Source organism: Apteryx rowi, unplaced genomic scaffold (genome assembly GCF_003343035.1).
Source record: "Apteryx rowi isolate R43461 unplaced genomic scaffold, aptRow1 scaffold_122, whole genome shotgun sequence".
Lineage (NCBI taxonomy): Eukaryota > Metazoa > Chordata > Aves > Apterygiformes > Apterygidae > Apteryx > Apteryx rowi.
Genome location: NW_020447442.1, coordinates 1174811 through 1198380, shown reverse-complemented (window position 1 = coordinate 1198380; position 23570 = coordinate 1174811). Strand labels below are relative to the sequence as shown.

At 41.0% G+C, this 23570-nt stretch overlaps 1 protein-coding gene across 3 annotated transcripts; it reads right to left on the bottom strand.

Moving 5' to 3' along the window:
• Positions 1 to 7775: 7775 nt before the first annotated feature.
• ACCS (1-aminocyclopropane-1-carboxylate synthase homolog (inactive)) lies at positions 7776 to 23550 on the bottom strand. 3 transcript variants are annotated; one of them, XM_026091908.1, is made up of 15 exons: positions 22889 to 23550; positions 21115 to 21740; positions 19569 to 19628; positions 16812 to 16882; positions 16198 to 16267; positions 14958 to 15024; positions 14343 to 14440; positions 13663 to 13740; positions 12496 to 12596; positions 11686 to 11775; positions 10646 to 10691; positions 10354 to 10495; positions 9598 to 9740; positions 9060 to 9213; positions 7776 to 8838 (listed from the first exon to the last, which is right to left on the bottom strand). In XM_026091908.1, exons 1-15 carry the CDS (start codon positions 23517 to 23519, stop codon positions 8540 to 8542), a joined length of 2676 nt encoding a protein of 891 aa, XP_025947693.1. In that variant the 5' UTR covers positions 23520 to 23550; the 3' UTR covers positions 7776 to 8539. The 3 variants fall into 3 exon arrangements, with proteins under 3 accessions (XP_025947693.1, XP_025947702.1, XP_025947711.1); XM_026091917.1 differs by having other exon boundaries at positions 14343 to 14437; XM_026091926.1 differs by having other exon boundaries at positions 23063 to 23550.
• Between the last annotated feature and the right edge of the window lie 20 nt (positions 23551 to 23570).

Below are 23570 nucleotides of genomic sequence, written 5' to 3'. Positions count from 1 at the left end.
GTGGTGCGAGCCCGCACCGGCCGGCGACCGTTAACGGCCGGCGGGAGCGGCGCGGCCGTGCRGGGGCGCTGCGCTGCAGCCTGCTCCCGGGAAGGCGTTTCCGAGGACTGTTTGCTCCGTCCCTTCCAAGTGTTTTCCCACTGGCAGCACCAGCAGCGGGGCGCGGGACTGTCGCTCCAGGGGAAAGCACTTTGCTTCCCCAGCGTCAGTATCTCCCGCTCATACGGTTTCCACCAGCGCAGCGTCAGTGCTGAGAGATCTGACCGGCCCGAGGAAAAGCGTGCGTTTTTGAAACTACAGATATTTTCTGATAAATGCCGTGATCTCTCCTGCTTCACTTTTAGTCCTAAACAGCCACAGCTGTTATATTTGTACATAACAGCAAACCAACTGTAATCTTTTCTCTGCTTTCCCATAGCACTGGCCAGCACATCTCCATAAGCTTTTTAGTTTAGAAAAAAAGTGGTTGAAAGAGATGGGGAAAAGCCTCCAAAATCTGTTTTAAGTTTTGTGGAGCTTTCTTGACTGCAGGTGGCTTTTGTTCCACTAAAACATGCCAGATTAAGCCCCCTGGCAACTGAAGCCTCCTGGGCTCCTGCCCAGTTCCAGTAGTGAGGCCAGCCTCTCCCACAAGGAGTCTGCTTGCCCTGTTCAGCGAGTTGGGTCTTCAAAGGTGTGCCAAAGAGCTGCCACCACCCTGTGTTTCCATACATTTGCATTCGCTGCACACATTCAGTTCTTTTGTGCCCCTTTTGCAGGATTACTTTGTGCTTCCTCACTGCCCAGCCGGCTCAGAAAGCACGCTTGGATGGCGTGTTGCTTTGCACGCTGTTGGATCACACCGCTTCAGTGAAAGAAAGAAACCTTCCCAAACCATTCTCAAGAGCAGCTTGAACCAGCCCCTCTCTTGACAGACGATTGACCTAATGTAAATGGATGGATAAATTTGTTGCACAAAATTCCAGCCATGCCAAAATAATAGACACTGGTTTTGTTCCAAAATGGTTTGCATACTGCAACATAGGGCAGATACTTTTGCATAGGAGTGCAGTATCCCTGCATACGGCACCTACGTTCTTTACCTTTCCCTGTTCCCTGGACCAATTCCAGCAGAGGACCTGGCTGTACCCAGTCACACTGAGGTAGAAGCAAGGATTACTTCACATCTCCTACCTGTGGGAGTGCACAGTTCTCATCTGTTTGCTGGGTCTCATCTTCTGCCAGTCCAAGGACAGATAAGGACTGGTTGAAGAGCAAGTCCTTTATTTGGTAAAACCCTAGGTCTTCAGGGAAAACTGCAGTGGCCACAGAGCTATGTGACAGTCTTCCATGCTGACTTCTACTGCAGCCCTTTCAACTGCCTGAGCTCTGGGCCTACAGGATCTCCACTCTGCTACCTACGTTGTGCTGCCAGCAACACACAGCACATAGGATGGGGAGACAAGACTAGCTCTGGTCCTATCCTGTTATTCTTGGATGTTTAAAAGAATCTTATCATCTGTATCTCACAGTGCCAGCCCGCTCACCTGAAATGTTTTTTCCTTTCTTCAGTTTTTATGATACTGATTTTAATTTACTCATATTTTACATACAATGTTGAGGCAATGGCATACTACCCTGTGGTACATATTTCTGAAAGGATGGGGTTTTTTGGTATTTGCTCTAAACCTCTAAACTGATTCTCTCTCTCTTTTGCACAGTATAGTGTCCTGAAGCAATCCTGGCTGTTAGCAATAGGTTAGCTCTCTTTCACTTCAACTGCCCTTGGGAAAACTGCTTTCTGCAAAGCTCTCCACATGTACACACAGAGACATCTCAGTGCTCCCCCATGAGAGGAGAAATGCTGTCACTGCAGTGGTTCCTGTGCTTTCTCTCAAATTCTTCTCACGCACATTACATAGCAGGTGATATAATATTCTCAGATTCACTGCCAAATTCTTCATCTTGTTGGCAATATTCAAAACCAACAACAAAGARGATTCACAGATCTTCAGATGAAGCACCCTTTGTCCCTTTTGAGCTTTGGTGAGCTGGTGCTGGCTTTTTCCTCATCCCTAACTCAAGTTATCGGGGTTTGTTAGAGCATGTAAAGTTTTTGGTTTTAGCCCATCAGCTCAAAATTGCTGCCAGTTGCCTCATTCATAAATCAGAAGCGGGAATCCTTCTTCTGAAGTTTCATTAATAATTTGGAGCAAACCATGTTCGTTGTGAAATGACTGCTGCCACTTTTATGAATCGAAAGGGGTGCCATTCATGTGCTTGGGCTGCTGGGATGAGCGCGTTGGTCTTTGCAGAAATGGGACTCATCTGTGTGAATGGTGCCTGGATGCGACTGAGCCGGGGAAGGGSGGGGGGGGGGGGGGGGGGAGACACCACAGCAGTGTCGTGTGACAAGGACACTGGCTAGTCCACGTGCGGCTGGGGGGGCCAGGGGCTGCCGAGCGCAGCGTGCTCCAGCCCATGTGGTGCCCACAGGCGCTTCCTCTGCTGCTCTGCTCTTCCAGGGAGAATAAAGTGCATCAAATCAATTGTAGCTGAAACATTCAAGGAGGCTTGATGGTAGTTTCATCCCTGTAGGAAAATTTGGGGAACAATGCAATTTTAGTAAGAGCTTAGAATGAAAGAAATGCAAGCAGCCTCAGCTATTTTATTTCAAAATAGCAAGAAAAATGTAGAATATAGTCTGTTTTGATAGAGATTTCCCTGAAACCACATCAGTGAGTCTGTATTCTAGTGCTGTAGCTGAGTCAGACAAGTCCGCAGCACAGCATCTATTTTTAGACTACAGGTTGCCATTTATAGYTTGTAAAAATATTCATCAGCATCTGGATAACAGGCTATCAATTTTTATAAATGTACATGAGAGATCAGATGTTTTACTTCTCTCTCTGCTTTGCTCTTTTATGTCCTGCCTCATATGACCCATTTGGAGTCATCTGGGAATTACTTCATCTTTAAGCTCTTTAACATCATGCCATTCACTTGCCTGCTGCCACATACAGCATCGTGTATTTTCTGCTAGGGTGATCAGGATACAGAACAGAAATCAGCAGTCACGGAGCCTTCTGATTCTGTGTCTCCCTGCACATAAAGCAGTTGCATGTGTGACTATGGGGTACCTTATGCAGTCAGTGTAGGAGGCAGCACATTCTGAAAATGCCATCTATAGTAAGAGGAGACGATTGTAAAAGGCACATAGRAAGGGGAATACTAAGGCCTTGAAGACATCTTCCCCACCCCCCTATTTTCACCGTATGGCATAGCATAACTAAAAATCATAGCTCATATTTATCTTCTGAAATATTTGATACTGGCTACTACCAGATATCAGACTAAGTGAAAGTTTGGATCTGGTATAAGACAAGGCAGGATATTGTAACAGCTAGATCACCTTACCTCACTATTTCGGTTTATGTCTTACAGCTAAATGATATCCTCATTTATATCAGCTGGGCTTATAATTAGCCTGCTTAATAAACTGTACCTAGCAGTCAGTTGCACAGTTTTAGTCTCTGGAGCTGGTCCATCACACACCTCCACTGTGACTGTTTTGTGACTGATGGTGCAGGACAACAAAGTCTRATCTGCTTCATGTCTGTACCTCTAGGTCCTCTACTGCCTTCCCAAGTTGAAAGGAAAAAGAAATGTAATATACTTCAGAGGTCTGCTGCTATAGCTCCCACTGAGGGATGTGAGGCATGAGGAGATTCAGTTAGGCAAGCATTACCTTCAAAGAAACTGTAATGTGACAGAAACACACAGACACAAGCACTCTATCAGTGTACTTTCCCCCATCCCTAAAGCCTTTAGAYGTCACATTTTGAAGATGAATTAATCTTTAATCTATTGAATTGATTTGCTGCACTGAGGAATTTGGGGACAGAACAGGTCATGACAAGCATCTGCCTAGAATAACTAAGCACTCATGCACAAGCTGTGCAATCAGACCTTGCTGGATAGCAGCAGGGAATAGACAGAGCAGCTAAAAATAGCATTTCCTTGCAGTGTTTTTCCAGACTATTTTTGATTCTTGATTCTGATAAGGTCGACTGGCTATTTACTAAAAATAGCTAATCCTGGCAAACTGAGGACAAAAAATAGAATATTTATAACCACGTCAGACTAAAGTACATTAGTTGGCTGCTGATAATCTAGAATCTTATCATTGGTCAATTGCCAGTGTTTTATATAAGTTGGTAATAAATAAAGCATTAATTGGAGTGAAGAATGAGTTTCTCTATCTTGCCACTCTGATTTTCTCAAATGAGATACACATATTTTGGCATTTATCATTGTAGTTTACCATACTTGTGCTGTTCTTCATGATGTGATCTGAACTGCTTCAGAAATAAACAGTCCTCTGTTAGGTGAGCCAATCTCACAGAAACAGCTGCATAGGCAATTAAAAGTGCAAAAACTGTTTTATTATTTTGCATGCCTGATACTTCAGATGCATAAATGTTTGGGGTGTGATTCATGTTTCTTCCTCCATGAAGAAGGTATTTTATCCAGCCCTTAAATGCAATCGTATCTCTGATGAAAACTAAACACTATTCTGCCAACAGCAGAAGAATGACCCAGGAATTCCATAACCAAGTAACTGGAGGAGGACTACAGAAAAATTATCAATATCCCAAATGATAATTTGGCCCCAAGACTGGTTGTAACAAGCTGGGGTGGAGGACACACACACCCCAGTTACAGCTCAACATAAGGCTCTGTTGTACACATTCTAATAATGAAAGGGTTTATTTTAAGGTATCAGCAATTATTTTGAAAAAATATACAGTATAGTTGAACAGCTACCCTTCTTCAGTTAAGGTTGAGAATTACTGAGTTTTTAGTGAATAGTTTCTCTTACAGATGTCTTGCTTGGAATCTATTCAATTTCTGCAGGAAAAACTCACCTTCACAGATCCGTTCCTTAAGCATGCATATTCTTTCAGAAATAYTTAGCTAGACTGGGCCCGATCTAAGCCGTTCACTTAACTGTGATGTAACACAGGTTATTAATTCAGAGTTCCCACAAGCATGGACACATTAAGGGTAGACCTGAAGTAGAGAATAGAGAAGTTTCTATGAGAGAAAGCTGTGCTATACAGGAAATTACCACTTCCGACCTGAAAACCCTGAACATTTCTCAGAGAGAGAGAGAAAGGGAGAAAGAGTGGAACTAGTTTCTGGCAAGAACAAATAAATTCATTGACACAGTTTAGGATCTAGGACTGTGAAACCATCTAGGATCCTTTATGTGCTCACAGAAATGATAACCTGAAAACAAAAGTTCTATGCAAAGATTTTATCATCTACTTGTTTAATTACAGTGGGCATAAGCAATGAAGGCACAGTGTTAACAGCATTTTTTATTTTAGGTGAAATGCAGAATTTTTAAAAAAAATATAGATCTGACCAGTTTCAGCATTTCAGGTACTGTTTTGTTTGCCTATTGCTTGACAAACTGGAAAAAAAGAAATGCAGGGGGGACACAATCCTCAATCATATCTTCTCTATCAATCTTCTTTATCACTTGTTTTATAGAGATTTGTCACACAACCAGAAAGAACATTAATAATAATGATGAGAGATAGTGAACACAGAGAACATCTGACATGGAGGTAGTAAAGGAAATGAAAAATTTTTACAGGCAGAGCACTGGGGAGGATAATGCTCCCAGGAAACATCCTGGATGAGAACCCCTGCATGGATTCCACTGAATAGAAGCTTTTTTGTGTCAGGATATTCTTACAGCAAATAACAATTACTTTAACTCCCAAATAGATATACTCGGTACTTTCCAATTGCTTACTTCAACCGGTAAAGGCCATTTTCTGAATGTATGGCTTTTGTACAGTCAAAACAAACCATGTCTATTCCAATAGCAGACTCGTAATATCACATTTCTTTCAGACTCAGTTTCCAGTTATATTTTGAGTTTCTGTGATCAAACTAACATKCTGTCCCCAATGAGAGCTTCTCAGACAGGTACTAAACCTGGGGAAAAGAAAAGAAAAGAAAAATATCCTATGCAATAGTGTGTTTCTGTCTTCTTTTTATTTTTAGTTACAGTAAACCCAGACGGAAGTGACTTTGGGCCATATTATGTTCGCTATGAGGATTTTGAAAATCTGTTGCACTCTCTTTCCTACAAAGGTGTGTTTTGCTAGCCACTGCTCAAAGACAGTACAATAAACCTGCTTTCTGAACAGTAAATATCTATAGGGAAAAACAAAACATGTGAAAGTTGTGCATTAACATACTCCAACCCTAGGAAATGACTAGAACACCAGAAGAAAATTAGGAGTAATTAATGGATTAATTTTGTTATAATAATACATCTTAAACTAATGCCTGTAAAGTCTTTCCTTGGTCTTCATTTCAGACAGCTTTCTCCCTAAATTTTTGTTGCTCAGACAGTCCTTGGGATACATAAAAATGAGGGGCAAACCTATATGTCCATTTGTACTTCTGCTGCACATTTCACTTCCCACTCCCTTAAGGAGACCTGTCTTTCTTTATGACACTCAAGAGCAAATACAAACTATCCCCACACTCATCTTACCAATCTTCTCATCAAGCTTGCCGCTTACTAATGGTGTCTGGGAGATGGACTGATTGACAGCTGCCAAGTTCAGCACTATCTTCTACAGAGTGACTGTTGCGATGTTCCATCCCTGTGGTCCATGCAGCTCTCCACTGTTAATCACCAAAGTGCAGCTGGCTCATAAGCATATTGCATTAATTATTTGCTACCTATGCCATGGTAATTTGGATTATGACCTATGCTTTTGTCACTCATTATGACATGTCCCCATGCCCAAATCTACAATAMGCAAGAACAAAATCAACAGAACCACAATGGTACCACTGTGAGCCATTAACCATTGACATCCTACCTCACAAAATAATTGTAAAGCTGTTTTACTTGAAGATTGAACCAAACAATTATCTGAATTTTCTGTTGACTCTCAGTACTGCCCTTCACCTAAATGATCTACAGTGAGAAGAAATCTAAGTGGGATGCAYGTATCTCATGGGACTGAGGATTTTTTTTCTTGCCTTTCATGTTGGAGATTTGGTCAGAAAAGTAGAAGATAGCTCTTCACTTGTGACCAGCAAATTCCAACTGTTTTGATAGTGTAGAATTTAATCTGAATTTTATCATCTCCCTAATTCATTATTTAAACACGTTCCATAAATGCAATCAAGATGAAACACAACTTGATTACTATTAGAAGTACTGCCAGCAAAATACAAGAGGAGAAAGACACACTTACATTTACCTCTCATGGTCAGTTCCTTGGCCCCTGCATTAATATGCATGCAGAAAAAACAGTTTAGCTTCCTTTAAAATACATACAATTTTAACGTACCAGAAATTAAACAGTTTTATATCAGTCAAAGATGTTTTCCAATTAAAATAATTTAGCACCATCTTACGGGAAATAGGCAATCCTTGAAAATGTAAGAAAAGAAGAAAAAGAAGGAAAAAAAAGAAAAGAAATGAAACTGAAGAATTTTGCTTAATCAAAAAAATTACCCTGCAAACTGGCAAACATAATAGACCAGGTAAACATTTGCTTTTATCATGCTGAATGTGGTGAAAGCTGCCATCTTGGAAGCTGTAAAAACCTGTGAATTAGAGTAGGTACATCTAGTACTGTGCTACAAGACGCATTCTCTGCACTGTCCTACCAATATACCTCACTGCTAACCAGAAGGAACAAATTTTTAAGAAAAAGGCGGCTGTAAAAAGAATTTCTGCTTTCAGTGACCTCTCTGTTCTTAGCTCTTTGGTGGACATAGTAGGTCAAGAAGCTATCAGATGCTGTTTATTTATATGAATACAAAAAGAAGGATAGAAACAATTGCGAGCATTTTACCAATGAAGGGTGTTAGATACTATCCGATCTGAGATCAGAATGGAAACCAGTGAACTCAAACTGAAAAGCTTTATAGAACTCAGATTAAACAATCATAGTTCTAGGAGTCTCACCCATGCATTTGAACATATATACATGCTTATTCACCCTTAGCYGGGGCTAAGTCAGGGCTGACACTGGATTCTAGCTATCAAAAACATCTCTATGAGAAAGCAGTCATGTCATTTCTGGCACTGAAATAATTAATTACTTCTGATCATCATTCAGGAAAAGAAAAACATAAAACATTTTAACAATCTCAAGTCTCTGTCTTTCTGGAAAGAGTGAAATTAAGAAGCAGCACAAAAAATGACACCACAGGACCTTATAAGAGAGTTAAGAGCATATTCATTAGAAATGAAATACAAAATACAATGATGCAGCAGGACAGGGGGTAGCAAGCGAACAAGACCCCCACCATTCCATACCCTCACCCCAATCCAAGGAAAGCGCCTATATAATACAAATTAGAGATCTCAAACAGGGGCTAGAGGATGAGTTTTACAAAGTAATTTTCTTGCTATACAGAAAATATATTATTTGCTGGAAGTCAGTGCTGAGCTGTTAAGGGCCCAGGGTCAGTCACTGCTCAGGAAAGTCCCCTGAAGGCCCACTGACCCCTACTGTTTCCCCACCAGTTTGCTGAACACATCATAGATCTCTGGCTTTTCCTGTGCAAACTGCTCTGCTGTATTTTTCTGTAGCCAGTCAGAGGAACGCATTTGTTGCTGCAGGAGGCCAATGAGGTCACCAAGGTTGGAGCTACCAGCACAGGTAGGCTCCTGGTGGCGGGATACAAAAATGACTTCATCTGTGCTATCTGTTTTGCCATCTTGATCTGACTGACAAGGCTGTTCCTTTGCCTCAGCCAAGATCTCCTGCTCCCGCTCTTCCAAAACTTTGCGGATCCGCTGCATACCTGCATGGTATAAGGAGGAGAAACACTAATGAATTAGATTAAGCCACAAGGATCTCCAAATCCCTGTCAGATCCGGAAAAACTTGAAGGAGCAGAGGAAAGGAAAGAAGAATAGAGAAGAAAAGAGGATATTAATAATAGAACAGCTTAGGATTAAGAAGAGGAGGAAACGGTACTTTAGAAATTCTGTCAGGAGGAAAAAGAGAAGAAAACATTACTCACCTAACTGTAGTCGATGGGTTTTGTCAGCAAAGATAATGCGGAACCATCCAGGTTCACTGCATTCAAAGGCTTTACCGCAGGACAGCAGGACCTTGTTATCGAGAAAACGCCTCCAAAGCAGCATCTCCTCCTCAAATGTTCCTGTCCTAAGGTACTAGGAGAGTTAGCAGAAGGGCCAGAGGTTAGTAACACGCATGCCAACTCATTGAGATCCTCATGAATCTGTGATTCCCATGAGATCTGCGAAGGCCTGGGGAGACACCTTTTACCTCTGAAGTACAGCAGTTGTGATACAAAGGAAGAAATGGGAAGGAAAGTGGCTTGAGAGCGATAAGATTCCTGCAAGGAGGGAAATGCACAGACAGACTAAAGGAAGAGCACACACAGAAACGCTAGTCAGCCCTTCCCTCTGCTCATCAAGACAACAGATGAGGCTTTAACAAGATGTTTATCACTATATTAAACTTTCCTCTAGGCTCCATTTCACCAGGTGCCTGCCCTCATCCCAGGAGAAGCCTCCTTTCTTAAGACTACCAACCTTTCGGAAATCAATCCAGACAAAGAAGCCTGCATTGCGGTTGAGAAAAGGAACCCCAAGGGTCTTCAGCTCATCTGTTACATACGTATGGGCAGCTTTTAGGCGGGCATGGTTGGCCCTCAGGTACACCTGGTTGATCCAGTCTAACCAGAGGGAGAAGACAGAGAAAAAAATTGCAAACTGAATAAGAATTCAGATGCATACAAGTTTCCAGAACACTCACAATGCCTTTTTCCTTTTCACCCTTTTCCATTTCACCTTCCTTTTTTTTTGCTTTCTGTTGCCTCAAAAACAAAGAGGGGTAAGAACTATTTAGTAGYTTCATGTCTGTGAAAAATAACATCCTCTTTACTTTTCTGAGGAAGTTTCCCTATATTCATTGCTCTTAGTTGCTGCGGATTGTTAGCATGCCAACCAGGGCAAAGCCAGAAATCCAGTTCCGTTTCCCTCTTCCCACAAGCTTGTATTCTTTGTTTCTGCTCAGCTGATTCTATGCAACACTAACTGTTTCTGTATGAAAGACTATCAAACTTCTTCAAAGCTCTCCTCTAATTCTGCTCATGAGGAGCTCTGCAGAAGTGTTCCTTTTCTGTAGAACTGTCAGCCATGTGTTACATGGGCAGCTTCAGGATTATGGAAGACTGTCAATTAAGCTGTACAAACAAGAGGCAGTTTGGGAAAGTAAGGGGACAGGATCCCCAGAGGTAGTGAGATACACAGAACAGCAGAGGATCATCTGTTAAGCTACTGACTCACCTCTGTCTCTAAGCAGCTGTGCAACCTTGTGCTGGACAGGTCCACAAACCCCATGGAAATAACACAAAGAAGCCACTGCATTAGCAACATCTTGGTTCTCTGTATATAAAGTACCAAAGCGAATCCCAGAGACAGCAAAATCCTGCAGAAAACACAGACAGACTACTTTATTACATACAAAGACTGGGATCCTATTACTACTGCTGTGTTCTTTCTAGCACAAGGGACTTGAGGAACACCAGGCCAATCGTACCTGTTGGGAAGCCCCAGCACAGCAGCAAGCAACACTCACCTTGCTTATTCCCCACATCACATGAGTCCTCTGTGGATCAGGTAATCTGTATGTAGAAGGATGCAGATGGGCAGTTAGTGTCATAGGTGCTGAAGCTTTTGGATCACCAGTGCAGCATTGCAAAAACAGAGAGGCAGCATTACACARTGACAGACAGTGCAGCAAGGAACATCAGTCAAGTAGGGAAAACTCAAATATGACCTAACTTTAGAAGCTAGGAACTCTGGGAACTAGTTTTAGACACAATTTTTAAATATTTCAGATCTACAGATGCCTGCATCAAGTACTATATTTCATACACAAATCTTCTGCATGACTTTTAAGCCTGCACATATAAAATTTGTACATTCAATGCTAAAAATCAGGCCCCTACCAATATACTTTCCAAGAATTAAAATGAACTTTCTTTCTTTCAAACAGCAGTATTTTGAAGATGAAGTTCTTCCTCAGCATTACTGAGCTAACAGTTAACCAAATATATTTTTATGTCTTTGCAAATGAACACAAAAAGAAAGATAGCACCATTGGCGAAAACTAGAAAGAAAAGAAAATAAAGCATATTTTAAAAGGTGAGATTTGCAAAACTTTTCATCTCATTAAATCAATACCTTATAAAACATATTCTCAAATCTTTAGTAACACAGTGATGCCGCGGCTACTGTATGAAAAAAGAAAGTAAGTAGCAACAGAAACTCTTTATATCAACTGAAACATGGGAAAGAGGTAATAATGTTTAGGTAGCAAAGGAAAGCATCACTCACAAGAAATGAAACATTTATTTCCAGGTTTTTGGAACTGTCAAAAGCAAGTAGGGAAGCACACGTTGAAAAATTTATCACAACAAAATACTAACTACCTTTTTTTCCTTGCTAGATTGCACTTGACAAAATGCATTTGCCATTCAGAAACTACAAAAAGTCAATGTAAGGCAGATTCAGAATTTGCTCGCTCATGACTTAACTTCCAGTCACAAGTTCTCAGCAAGGCATCATGTTGAATTGTCACTGGAAGATGGCCAGGGARGTAGGAGCTGATTTTACCTGTCCATGCCTAGGACACTGTGAAACGTGGCTGATTCGTCAAATACTGACAGCATGTAGATCTCATCTACTATCACATGCAATTCATGTCTGCAAAAGGACAAAATAGAAATTACAAAAGAATGCTGCTTCTGGCTTAGAAGCAAAGACAAATTCAAGACCCTGGAAAGACTTGCTTTATACTAAGAACAGGGACACGAAATTTTGCAGAACTGATGATTATAAAAGCAATTTTCCAGAACTTAGAAAGTCTGTTACATGTATACTGAATTGATCTGAGATATATCCAGCTAATTGTCACTCACTGCAACCATATACTAAGTTTTCAGCCATTTTCAATGCACCTGAGAAAATTAACTCCCTATGCATTACCTATCTAGAGTAAGTTGTATCATCATCTACTCAAAATGGACAAAACTTCAGAGAGTATCAGTGATCCACGATGAAGCTGGGAACCCATATTCATATATTTCTTTTTGTATGTACATACAGAAAAACTGTGGGAAAAGGAACTCAGTTTCCTACTAAAGAAGCACAGCACCACAGTGTTTGCTAGGACTCCTAAAAAATAAATATAACTTGTACTACTTGGTGTAATTTGCTTTGCCACTCCAAATGACTGCATGGTCCATGCTCCCTTGTTCCCACCACTCCCCTCTCCTCTCTTAAGCCCACTGCTGTGTGTGAAGAACAAGACTGTTTGCCTGACTTAAAAAATATTCACAGAAAAGTTAACGGACAGTGAGTAGTCCACCAGAGTCTGAAAGCTGCATCTGACTCAGGATATCTCAGCCTTCCAAACYGACATACCTTTTAGCAAATTCCAGGTAATCCTGTAGCTCTGACAAGGAGTAGATGTCCCCTAGRGGATTTTGGGGATTCAGAAGAATTAAGGCCCTTACAGTGACACCCTGTAGAACACAAGAAGTGCAATAGTAAGAGAAGATGCATCATAGGACAAATTTTCAACCTGCTAGAGCAGTTAGTGAGATGCAAGACTCTCATTAAGCTCACAGTAACTCAGGCTCCCACCATGACATCTCACCTCAAAGGTTAGACTTTTACGAGAAAACAGAGAAAATTTTTAGCTATAGATTAAGTCTTTTTTGCAAAATGCAAAGTGAACTGAGGGATATACTGTAGAATTAACCTATGGTATTGAAGAGAGGGAGTCTGCCACGATCATTGTAAATAGTTAAACCTATTTACAAGAAAAATGTTCTCGAACTTCCTCAGTCTGGAAGAGAAGTTCCTGTGAGCTATATCAGTAGTTGGGAAGTAACAGACTAGTGAAGGTTGCCCATGAATGAGGCAAGAAAGACAGGCAATTGAGCTACCTGGATGCAAACTGTTCACATCCAAAGTGCATGTTTGGCTGGGAGATGTCAGAGCCAGCAATGATCTAAAGATGCAGCAAAACTAATACAGGGTTTCAGGACAATGTCAAAACTTACACTAAATATTCATAAAGGTAATTCTCATCTGCATTTATCTTCTAGATTTGCATCTCATTCCCTCCTGCAAACACTCATGCTGGTCTTACTGGATTCATCTACGCTACTGCGTAGCAGCAGTCAGTTTGGGTAACTCAGCTTGGCCTTCGTGAAGGAGAAACCCTAGCTAGTCCCTACTTTTTACAGCATGCCCAAGTACACATTTTTGCAATATCAGTGGGTTCCAGTACTCTGTGAATAGCCTAGCACTCCCAGTCTACCCTTTCTGCTGTTGCAATGATGTCATGTGACCAAAATTAGACAAATATGACACCTTAGGATCCCTCCTAGAACTGCCTCTAAGTAGTCTGCCACAAGTACAAATGGGATTTGCAGGCAGCTTGATCTCAGCTTGTCTATATGGACAATGAGAATGTCAGGTGCTAGGTTTTGAAAATGTTTTTGGCTTCTGGCCACTTCTCAGACCAGTCAACTCAAGTACATTGTAGACTTAGTTGGTAATACGAAGCTCAGTTGCACTCACCTCTGCCCGGGCATCCTGCAAGGCCTTTTCCAGTTTGTCCACTGTAAGTTGAAAAGGCCGAGTGCTTGTTCCAGTGATCTGAAAGACACCAAAAAGAAAAAAAAAAGACCAATTTATTTCAGCAGACTCTGCCATGAGCCATTCCCCTGAGAAACATTTCCCAAAACAAAATAAAATTCAATAACAAAGACCTAGCTTCCATCCTCTTATCCTTTTATACTACAGAGAGAATAAATAAATAAATAAATAAAATAAAAGAGTTGTTTATAGTAGACTGGCCACACATACGGAATTCTCTGGTTATCCTTGAATAACTAAAACAATGTAAGATCTTCATGTGCTCTTCCACTCCTGGGACTATCCTCAGTCGGACAGTACATAGCTCTGTCTCCAAGGCTCATTATGGCCTTTTTTTTTTTTTCCCCTCAAGGGCAATTATTACATGTTTAGTGGGAGTAAGATACAAGACAGAAATAAGACTGGAATCCAGATTTATGGCCTTGAATAGTTTTCTTGAAAATTATATGCCCCAGTTTCCTAACAATAATTTGTGAAAACATCCACAGGCTGCTGTTTAGCCTTGTCCTGAGGACTGTTTCAGAGGTTCCCAAAGCTTGGCACCTTTASTAACAATTATTTTTTAGCTGCAAAGGTCCGTATTCCTTTCCCTCAGTTCTTACCTTACTGTCTAAATAGGCATACACCAGCTTGACATTACCATATAGAAACACACTCTGGGTGATGCCACCATAAAAGGGAGTGGCAATCAGAACAGCTTCTGAAACCAAGAAAACAAAGCTAGTTATCCACAGGTCACAGTCTGTCTCTCTCTTCTAGAGCACTTCAGCTAAACATGAAAGCTCTTTTTTACAGTTATGCCCTCTGGAAGCATTTTAATGTTACCCTTTCATGCCCACTTTTTTTTTACATCAWTTTTTTTTATCTTTTGCAAGCACTGGGACACTGAACACCCATTCTCAGTATCCCAGCAAACGTGTGTATAGCCCACAGTTAATCTAACAAAAAAAAACACAGTACCACCAAAACAGTGAAGAGAGAAAAGGTAAGACACAAAGTATGAGATCTATAGACTGGGGAAATGATGAATTTCACAATACAACGTTGCGGGAAACAAGAATTTCACAGTAGGCCATGCCAATTCCACTATTTCACTTTCATCATACAATATTTAAATTATTATTTTTAATATATAACAATATACTAATATATAACAATATTTATATAATTTTCCAACAAAAATAAACTTTAAAAACATCTCCCAATCATCCACTTACCCCCTGGATCACAAAGGACTGTAGCTAATGCAGAAAACAGAGAGCCACAACCATTCAATACAATCACCTGTAGAAGAAAGAGAGAGACTAGCGATAAATCTGTCCGTAGAAGGAGAATGCTTCAAAAATAATTTCTGCTGAGTATCACTGAAATATATTCTCTCCCTAATCTTCTAGCACAGAGGTTCCCAATCTTTTCCTGCTGAAATCCTACTTATACCAGAGATAACGTTGATGCTCTCTTCTGCTTCAGAGACACTTTGTCCCTGTGCCTTTCTTGTTTCTAATAAGCAATACAGTATTTAGTGAAAGAGTAGATTTTAAGTAGGGAAAACATTTGCAGAGCAGTTCTGAACTGCTAGAAAAGCAAAGTAGTTTTCATCAGCTAATCTGTGGTATCTTCTCTTTGTAGTAACAGCAGTGCCTACCTCCTGCTGAATTTGTGCAAAAGTGGAAACTGCTATCTCATACAGGAGCAAGCTTGACACCTGCTTCTAGAAAACAGATGCTCACAGATCTCATGAGTTTCAGTCCAAGTATCAGGTACAATCTGCTGCCTTGGGGAGGTACTGATCTGCAAACTGATCAGCGACAACTTCAGTTTATGTGAAGTACAGGCTTCTGCTGAGTTATTGCAGCCAGAAGAGCAACTGCTGCACCCTCTCCTGCTGCCTTTAGAATTCAGCAGGAAGCAGGAGTCCCTTATCGTGCATGTGCACCAGAGCCCAACCTGCATCTCTCTCAAGTCGGCAAATCCTGCAGAGACTCAGGTCTTGATGCCTTCCTGATAACCCTGTCACAAAGTCTGAAAATATCTTTTTTTACAGAATAAAACTAGTCTTAGCTCAATTACTGACTTTGTCCTGAGGTGCAACAGCAGAACAATGTCAAATTAAACTAGGCTGGAACAACAGGCACTCTTAGTCAAGACTGAGGGATACAGGCATGGTAGGTCCCAGGGCTGGATAAGGAGATACAAACATAAAGCCCTATYGACATGCACTGTATGAGGAGCTGGGACACAGGAGTAAAGAATAAGGCAAATACAAGTTAAAACTGAAGCATGTTATCTGAAGCGTGCATCAAAAGCTAGTAAAATGGCTATGATTCAACTCTCATATGCATGATAAAAGCCTATTATTTTACAATTAATCATTTGTTTAAAAAAAATACGATGAAACTGTTTGACAACAAATGGCAATACATTAGAAGAGACACCAATGGAAAGTGGGTTACCCACATTTTCTGCCTTAAGAGGTGCAGGGGCCTTGCAGTAATAGGTCAAAAATCGAGCCACTTCCTCCCGTAAACTGAGAAAGACACAAAAGCAAATATCGATTCAGCTTATTCTCCAAGAGGCTGGGCTGCCCCAGGTCCACATCTCAGGAAAATAAAGCTAGGGCACAGTAAAGGCTGATGAATATAGCTAGAAAACAGGATAGTTCAGGCTCATGCCATAGATGTGACTTTTACACATGGCAAAGGTGTCACTGATAATGTCTATAATCGTACATGCATTTCTGAAGAGCTTTAATCAAGACATAGAACAAAAGGATTAAAGTCCCCAAGTGTTCACTATATTTCAGAGAACTGTTTTGAGTTACCTAACTTGTTAACATATACAGTGCTTTTAACATTGTGTTTGCTTTAGAAAATTAGCATCTTCTCTCACACATGAGGATTTTTAACTGGATGAGCTGGTAGGGTAACCAGTTTACAGCTTTGGAAAGAAAAAGATGATTAAATGACCTAGAAAAGTTATAACTAATCACTGCAGCAGAAGTGGGTTTTGTATTTATCGATTATCAGACAAGAACTCAAAAAAAGAAGCATTAGGGAAATGAGAAGACTTACAACATATGTCCTTTCCAATCAGGATACTGAAGCAGTGGCGGCTCCATGAGATTCATATCAGTCTGTGTCAGCTGGGAGCAACAAGAAGAAACATTAAAAAACACAATCGCTGATATCAGAAACACGGAAATAGACAGAATCCAGGTACAGGCACACACCTGCCTGCACACACACACAAATACACAGACTTCAACAGCCTTAAAACTGGATTTAGAAAGCCACTGACAATTAAAATTAACGCAGTAAAATTTTGCTGCACAGAAATCTACAAGAAGGATGCAAAACAGGCAACACAAAGGAGGTCCATTAAAAAGATGCCTGCAAAAGACTTTCTGAACCAAATGAAGCAACCTGAAGAGTCCCAAGGATCATCTCACCCAAGTTTGGAAGACAACAGCTTTCAGCTAGGAATTAAGTCTCAATCATGAAAGCTCTAGCATCATGAAAGCTCAGGTCTAGATTGTCAGAAAGAGACAGAAAGGATTTTGAATTACAGTCAGATACGTATTTTCTTTTTATAACTTTTGATGGATTTTTTCTCATGAATTCTAGCTTTAATTCACGTCTCTGTTCCAAGTTACTGCAGTTCCTTCAGATCTGTAATTCTGCCAAGTTTGGTAAGTTTTAAAAGATAACAGGAGCTTTCAAAAGATAAGAGAAATATACAAGTATCTTCTTGAATGCCCTCCCCAAGGCAGATACTTTGTTCCTTATTAGGAGCTCATTCTGGTCTCAAAGACAGATTCACCTGAACTGTGAGCAAGCTCTGAAGTCCATTTTATGTTTATATTCAGAAAAATTATACATACTTTTATCAAAATATTTTTAAGGCTGTAAATATCAGGTTTTCATATAATCCAGTTCTATGAAGTTGCAAGGGAAAGCACATTGGTGATCAGGGCAGAGAAAAGAGGATGTTTTGCATAAACAGAAAGGGAATAAATAAATTTCATGTACAAGGCACCTTCCAAATATTTGACGACAACCAAATATATGAGTTGACATTAAAAGGGGGGRGTGGGGAAATAAGTAGGTGATAGCCACAAAGGAGGCGGGAAATTTAACATGCCRTGTGAAAGCTTATCACATAATAACAAAAACACAACATTCAGTATTCGTGTTTGGGTAACTTGTGCCAGGCTCTGGAGTTCAATGACACTGTCCTCATCCCATGCAGAATTACAACCTGCTATTGTAGGATTAAAGTTCCTTTATTCATCTGTAGATGCCTCTTGAAGCCTATGCAGCATAGAACTGTGCCTCCTTAGTTCTCTCTCCTAAACTTGTCTAGAGAATGCAACACAAAACACATCAGCAGACTTGGCCAAAAATTACTATGCTATAATAAAGATGAGAATCCTCAAAAGTAATGCTGCAAGGGCTAAGAAAACCAGATGGGCCAACCAAAATGAAGAATATCAGAGATCTCATGCCATAGAATGTTCTCTAATTTAAGGGTCAAAAGTTAAAAATAGAAATCTGATACACTACTTTATTCAGTGGAAACAGTAAGTATTTACTGTCCCCCATAGCAAGAACTTAGGTTTCCTACAATCCCAGGTGATACTGCATTCAGTAAATCCATGTTGTAATTCCAGATTGTGGTGATTAAGAAGCTGGAAACAGTATCTTTATTCATTTTGTTGCCATAAGCATGATGGTTCATCTGACCATTGCTGATGAATTTTTAACTTATTTTCATAATAAGGCTAATTAAGATGCAACTGACTACTGTCTCCCCCCATACTCTACTTACTGCGGACTTTATGTTAGTTTTAAGGGGAAAGGACAGAGTGAATGAAGGAAGGTAAAACCTACACACCCTAGAAGGCACCTTTTTTGTGCACAGCTACCAGGCAGCAGTTCTGCCTTACCTGTTCTTTTAGCTGGAAGGCCGAGTGGTGGGGTAGCATCCCCCCGAGGCAGTGGCGTGGCAAGCAGAAATAAAACAAGGAACATTTTGAGGGTGGGARTTGGTGGAATGGGAGTAACAGTGAACTTCAAACCATAGAGACTGACTGCCAGAAACTGAGTCCCCTTCCCTCCCCACAGACAACTGCAGGTAGGAAAAATTGAAGTATTCCTACCTAGGAKTCTGAATCTGGCCAGAAATTGTAATGAAAATCAAGAAACATTTCTCTAAGGCACAGTGCTTTTGTTTTCTTTCGGATTTTTTTTTTTTTTGAGTTATGCCATTTGCATCATGCCTTTCCCTGGTGCAACTGAACAAAGTAACCAACTAGCAGCTGATCCAGTTTAATGGATTTCAAGAGAATTCAAGAGATGTCACAGTTCACTGTTGCCACCCTCTCAAATTTTGGATAAGTTCAGAACTGGATGTCCAAACTGTGTAACTTTATAATGGATGGAGTCAACTGTCTCTGTCCCAAGATCTGAAGATCCTTGAAACTAAAGGGAGTTCAAAACTAATTTTAAAACCTCTGTATTAAATGAATTACTGTCAGCAGGAGAAAATAAAATGCATTTTATTTTCATTTAGTTTTGTGAGCCAAGAACATCCCCAAAGGCAAACCCACAATGAAGGGGAAAACAACCTCTATTCCTATCCTTCTGGAAAAATAACATAAAGAAACGTACAAATAGCTGGACTGAGAAGTGACTTCCAACAAATAAAAAAACTAACGAGAAAAAACTTTACCAGAGAAATCTGAGCAACAGCAATAAGTCAAGGAAAGCATAAACACTGAGGAAGAATTACACAGCACATTCTATATTTCTTTTTGGAATTTGACTTACCCGTTTAGACATCAGGTCAAAGCAGAGTTTATTCTCACTGGTGCCAAAATTAATTATACCCTAGAAAAAAAATAACATATTGTTTATAGACATAAACGTGCACATACCTCACCTTAGCTATCTCTTCACTAAACTGCCTCAGAAAAGGTTACCAAGGAAAAGTCAAAACACAGYTCATATAAACCTCACCATATATAACTAAAGATGTATACACATGTATGTGCATGTGTGTGCACTTGCATACATCATCTCAGGTGCTCAGCTTCTTAGTCAATAAACTCTCTGTAATGAGGACATACTAACAGTTTATACTTCTTTACAGAATACGTTTAATTTAATCCTGAATTCACTCATTGGTATACATCTGACTATAAAAAATCTAAACAATTCTGAAAAAAAATGAAGTTTACACTTCTGCATCAGTTTTAAGCAATGGTTTAGATACACTTCTTTATCTGTATACACTTTTTTGTCAGCCATTACCATTCCACTCCAGTGATTCACTGAAAAAACACATAAACATATAGTCAGGAAGAGTGATTAAGACACTAAGTTTTCCTCTCTGGAGAGGTGATCCTGCGGTTCCAGGCTTAGGATTTGCCCAGCTTAAATAACAGTACATTAAATCTCGAAGAGTTCAAATCTGTTAAGATATTTTTATTATTGGAAGACATTGGGCAAAAAATACATAAGGAAATCTAAACAACTGCACATTTATGATGTTACGAAAGTGCACTTCTGATTTTAGGTATTTATTTAAAAATCTACTTCCTATATGAACACTAATTAGTAGAAAAGGCAGTTTGTACCTCATAATGCACCCCTTGTATTGAAAATCTTGCTGTATTTTTTATTTTAAAAATCTAGTTTTCAGCTCCCAACACATTGTGACTAAAGTCAGGGCTAATAATAAAACAGTTTAAAGTGTCCAGTAGTTTGGTATCTGAATGCAGGATCTATTCAAAAATAATCCACAGAGAAATCATTATTAATATTTACTATACTTATTCAATCATAACTTACTCTAAATTATGAACACTTAGCGTTTGAGCCACAAGGGGGTGTGTGACAGGCTACTTACAAGTGAATAGCAAAACAGAAACAGGCAGGAAAAGTTCTTAATGTTAGCTTAGAAAAAAAAACACAACACTTTTTCTAAACGTCTGCTACTTGGTTGTTTTATTTCTTGCACCATCACCAGTGATAATCAGAGCTCAGTCTTCGGCAGACAGCACAAGTGATGAGGTAAAACGAAGAAGAGTTCTGTGTGTTCCTGCAGATTTCTTCCACCTTTGAAGGAGTGCTACCACTACTAGCTTCTGAGAGGAAAACCAGAACATGCAAACCTTTGCTGAACAGAATGTTTATCTTTGATAAATGATCTGCACAGCTACTTTTCATTGCTTTTACTAAAACAAAGGTTGACCCAACATGTATTTGTGAGATTAAAAAAAAAAAAAAAAAAGCAGATCTGCCAGCAAATCTCTAAGAAAGGGTTTTTTTCCTAGCAAGAAAGCCACATAAATACTGTAAGAATCTCACTCACATTGGGGTTCTTGTCTTCATCATACTTGTCAGCATGATAAGCTTTGTACCCTTCCTCTGTGGAGCCACGAAAAATATTGGCAATATTGCCTCGAGCAGAGAGGTAGGGGCTCCTCTGGAACTCGCCGGAGTTGCAGAAACCGTGCAGGTCAATCCTCCGCTCAGCAAGGGGCCGACCTGGCTGCACAGCTCTGGCCTCTTGCAGGTCGCCACCTCCTCCTGCCATGCCAGCAATTTCAGACAGTGCCTGGTTGAAGTCCAAACCCCGAGGCATCGCAAGGGAAGAGGAAGAGCCATTGTGGCTCTGCTTTAGGATGCTGAGCATCTGAGCAAAAACACTGAACATGCGAAACTCATGTTCCCGCTCCAGTTCAAAACGTCGCTGCTCCAGTTGCAYCCGGCGCTCCTCCACGTCCAAATCTCGCTGAAACCGTCGTTCTTCCATCTGCAAAAAGCGCTCTTCCATGGCCCGCTGAGACGTCAGGGTCTTCAGCAAGAGATCGTCAAGCGGGTCCTTCACTCGCTGGCCTTTCCGCTTTTTCCTCAGACGATGCAAGGCGGAGAAGCCAGGCCGAGGCACCACATTCTGGATCCGTGACGAGTTTGCCATGTTGGGCTCACTGAAACCTGTGAACATTCAAAAGTAAGAAGAAAAATTAAATGTGAAGCAAGTAAACCAGTGTGAATATGCTTGCTGCCTTCYTTTACCCTTTGTAGAAAACACCAGACTATCTACAGTGAAATTTTACAGGAAAACTGAAGTAAGATCTGTCAGGCACATCTTGAAGTTTGCAAGAAGTATGTTTTTCTTTATCTTCACATATTGGGCTCCCTGTTATGCTGCCAACCACTGAACTAGTTCAGTATTCAGCCTCTGAATTAACTTTAATGATTGTCAGTCCACTCTGCCAGCAGTGCACTTGGCTAACTGCACAACCATCATGGTGAAGATGACATAGAACTTCTTCCCGATCTCCAAAATTAACCTCACAYTGATTATCATCTCTCCTCTTTATGATCATGCTGTGTTCTTCCATCAACCTGTCCTAAACTGGTTTCAAATCTCTGTGCTTCCCAGATTCTGTTTTTCTTGGAAGCCAAATAATCTGTGAATTGCAGTTTCAGTAAAAAAGTCTCTTTTCCTTTAAACAGGGAAGCTGTCTCTCCCAGCGGCTTTCAAAGATGTCTTCTTTCCAAGCACTAATTAATTAATGGTTTGGAAAGCCAGGCAATGATTACTGCCAAGTATTCTTCACTGTTGAGTGTCCTAAACAATTAAATCCAAAACATATTTAAAAAGAACATGAAGAAAGTTTCACCTGCAGGTTTATACTGTAGTCATGAAAGAAGAGGGTCTCCTGATACAATTCAGCATGAGGACGGCAGACAGCCCTGGTAATGTTCAAATGATACCAAAAAGCATGCAAGCTCTACTTCAATATGGTAAGTGCTGTCAGCATTATATGCAGAAATCTAGCACAAATGCCTATCCCAGCTTACAGCAGACATGACAATCCTTAGAATTTCATGCACAGTATTTAGCCCGGTGCAAAAATTTCAGATTTCCTTTACCTGCAGTAAGATACGTTTCAGGAATTGCCAGAAGACTATTAATGGAGATACCATCCTTCTACTTTAAAGCTTTTTGGGATGTGGAAAATAAGGCTCCAAAAGTCAATGCAAAAACCAGGTGTCTATCTCTGCACCAGAAATAATCTCTCTTTCTGGGAAACAAGGCAGAAACCTGATGCTGGAATGTAAAAGGCTATCCCTACCTGAAGGTGAAACACTGGTTTCAATGGGAATCTCCACCCTGGAGATGGGAGAGTCGTTCTGGGCCCTCTCCAAGAAAGCTCTCTCCATCTCATGTTCTTCGGGGGAGCCCTGCTGGTAAGACATGGATGGTGGGGGCTCTGGGGTCAAGCAGTGCTCAGAGTTCACCTCCTCACATTTGATTTCCATCAGTTCGGGGTGCTGGGAGTGTCCGAAGGGCAGGGCAGACGAGGCGAACTGGTGATAGCCGTCCACCATGCTGCCCTGCAGCACCTGCTGGGCCATCACACTGCTGCTCAGGGGGCCGTAGGGCAGGGCCGGGCGGCTGTTCAGCACCCGGTCCATCACCTCATAAAACTTCCACGTCCGGCCCCCCCGGGGCGCCTTGCTGTTGTCCTTGATGCGGCGGTACTCCAGCTTCATCTTCTTGATCTTCTCCCGGCACTGGTCCCCCGTGCGGTGGATGCCCTTCTCCCTCAACACCTCCGCGATGCGGTTGAAGACGTGCTGGTTGCGCAAGCAGCTCTCCAGCTCCATCTGCACCGACTCGTCGGCCCACAGCTGCAGCAGCTCCACCACCTCGGGGTCCGACCAGTTACTGCCACGCTCGTACTTCTTCCCCCGAAAATCCATCGCTCCCGGCCCCCGGCCCCAGGCGGGCGGGCGCCAGGGCCGCGCCGGGCG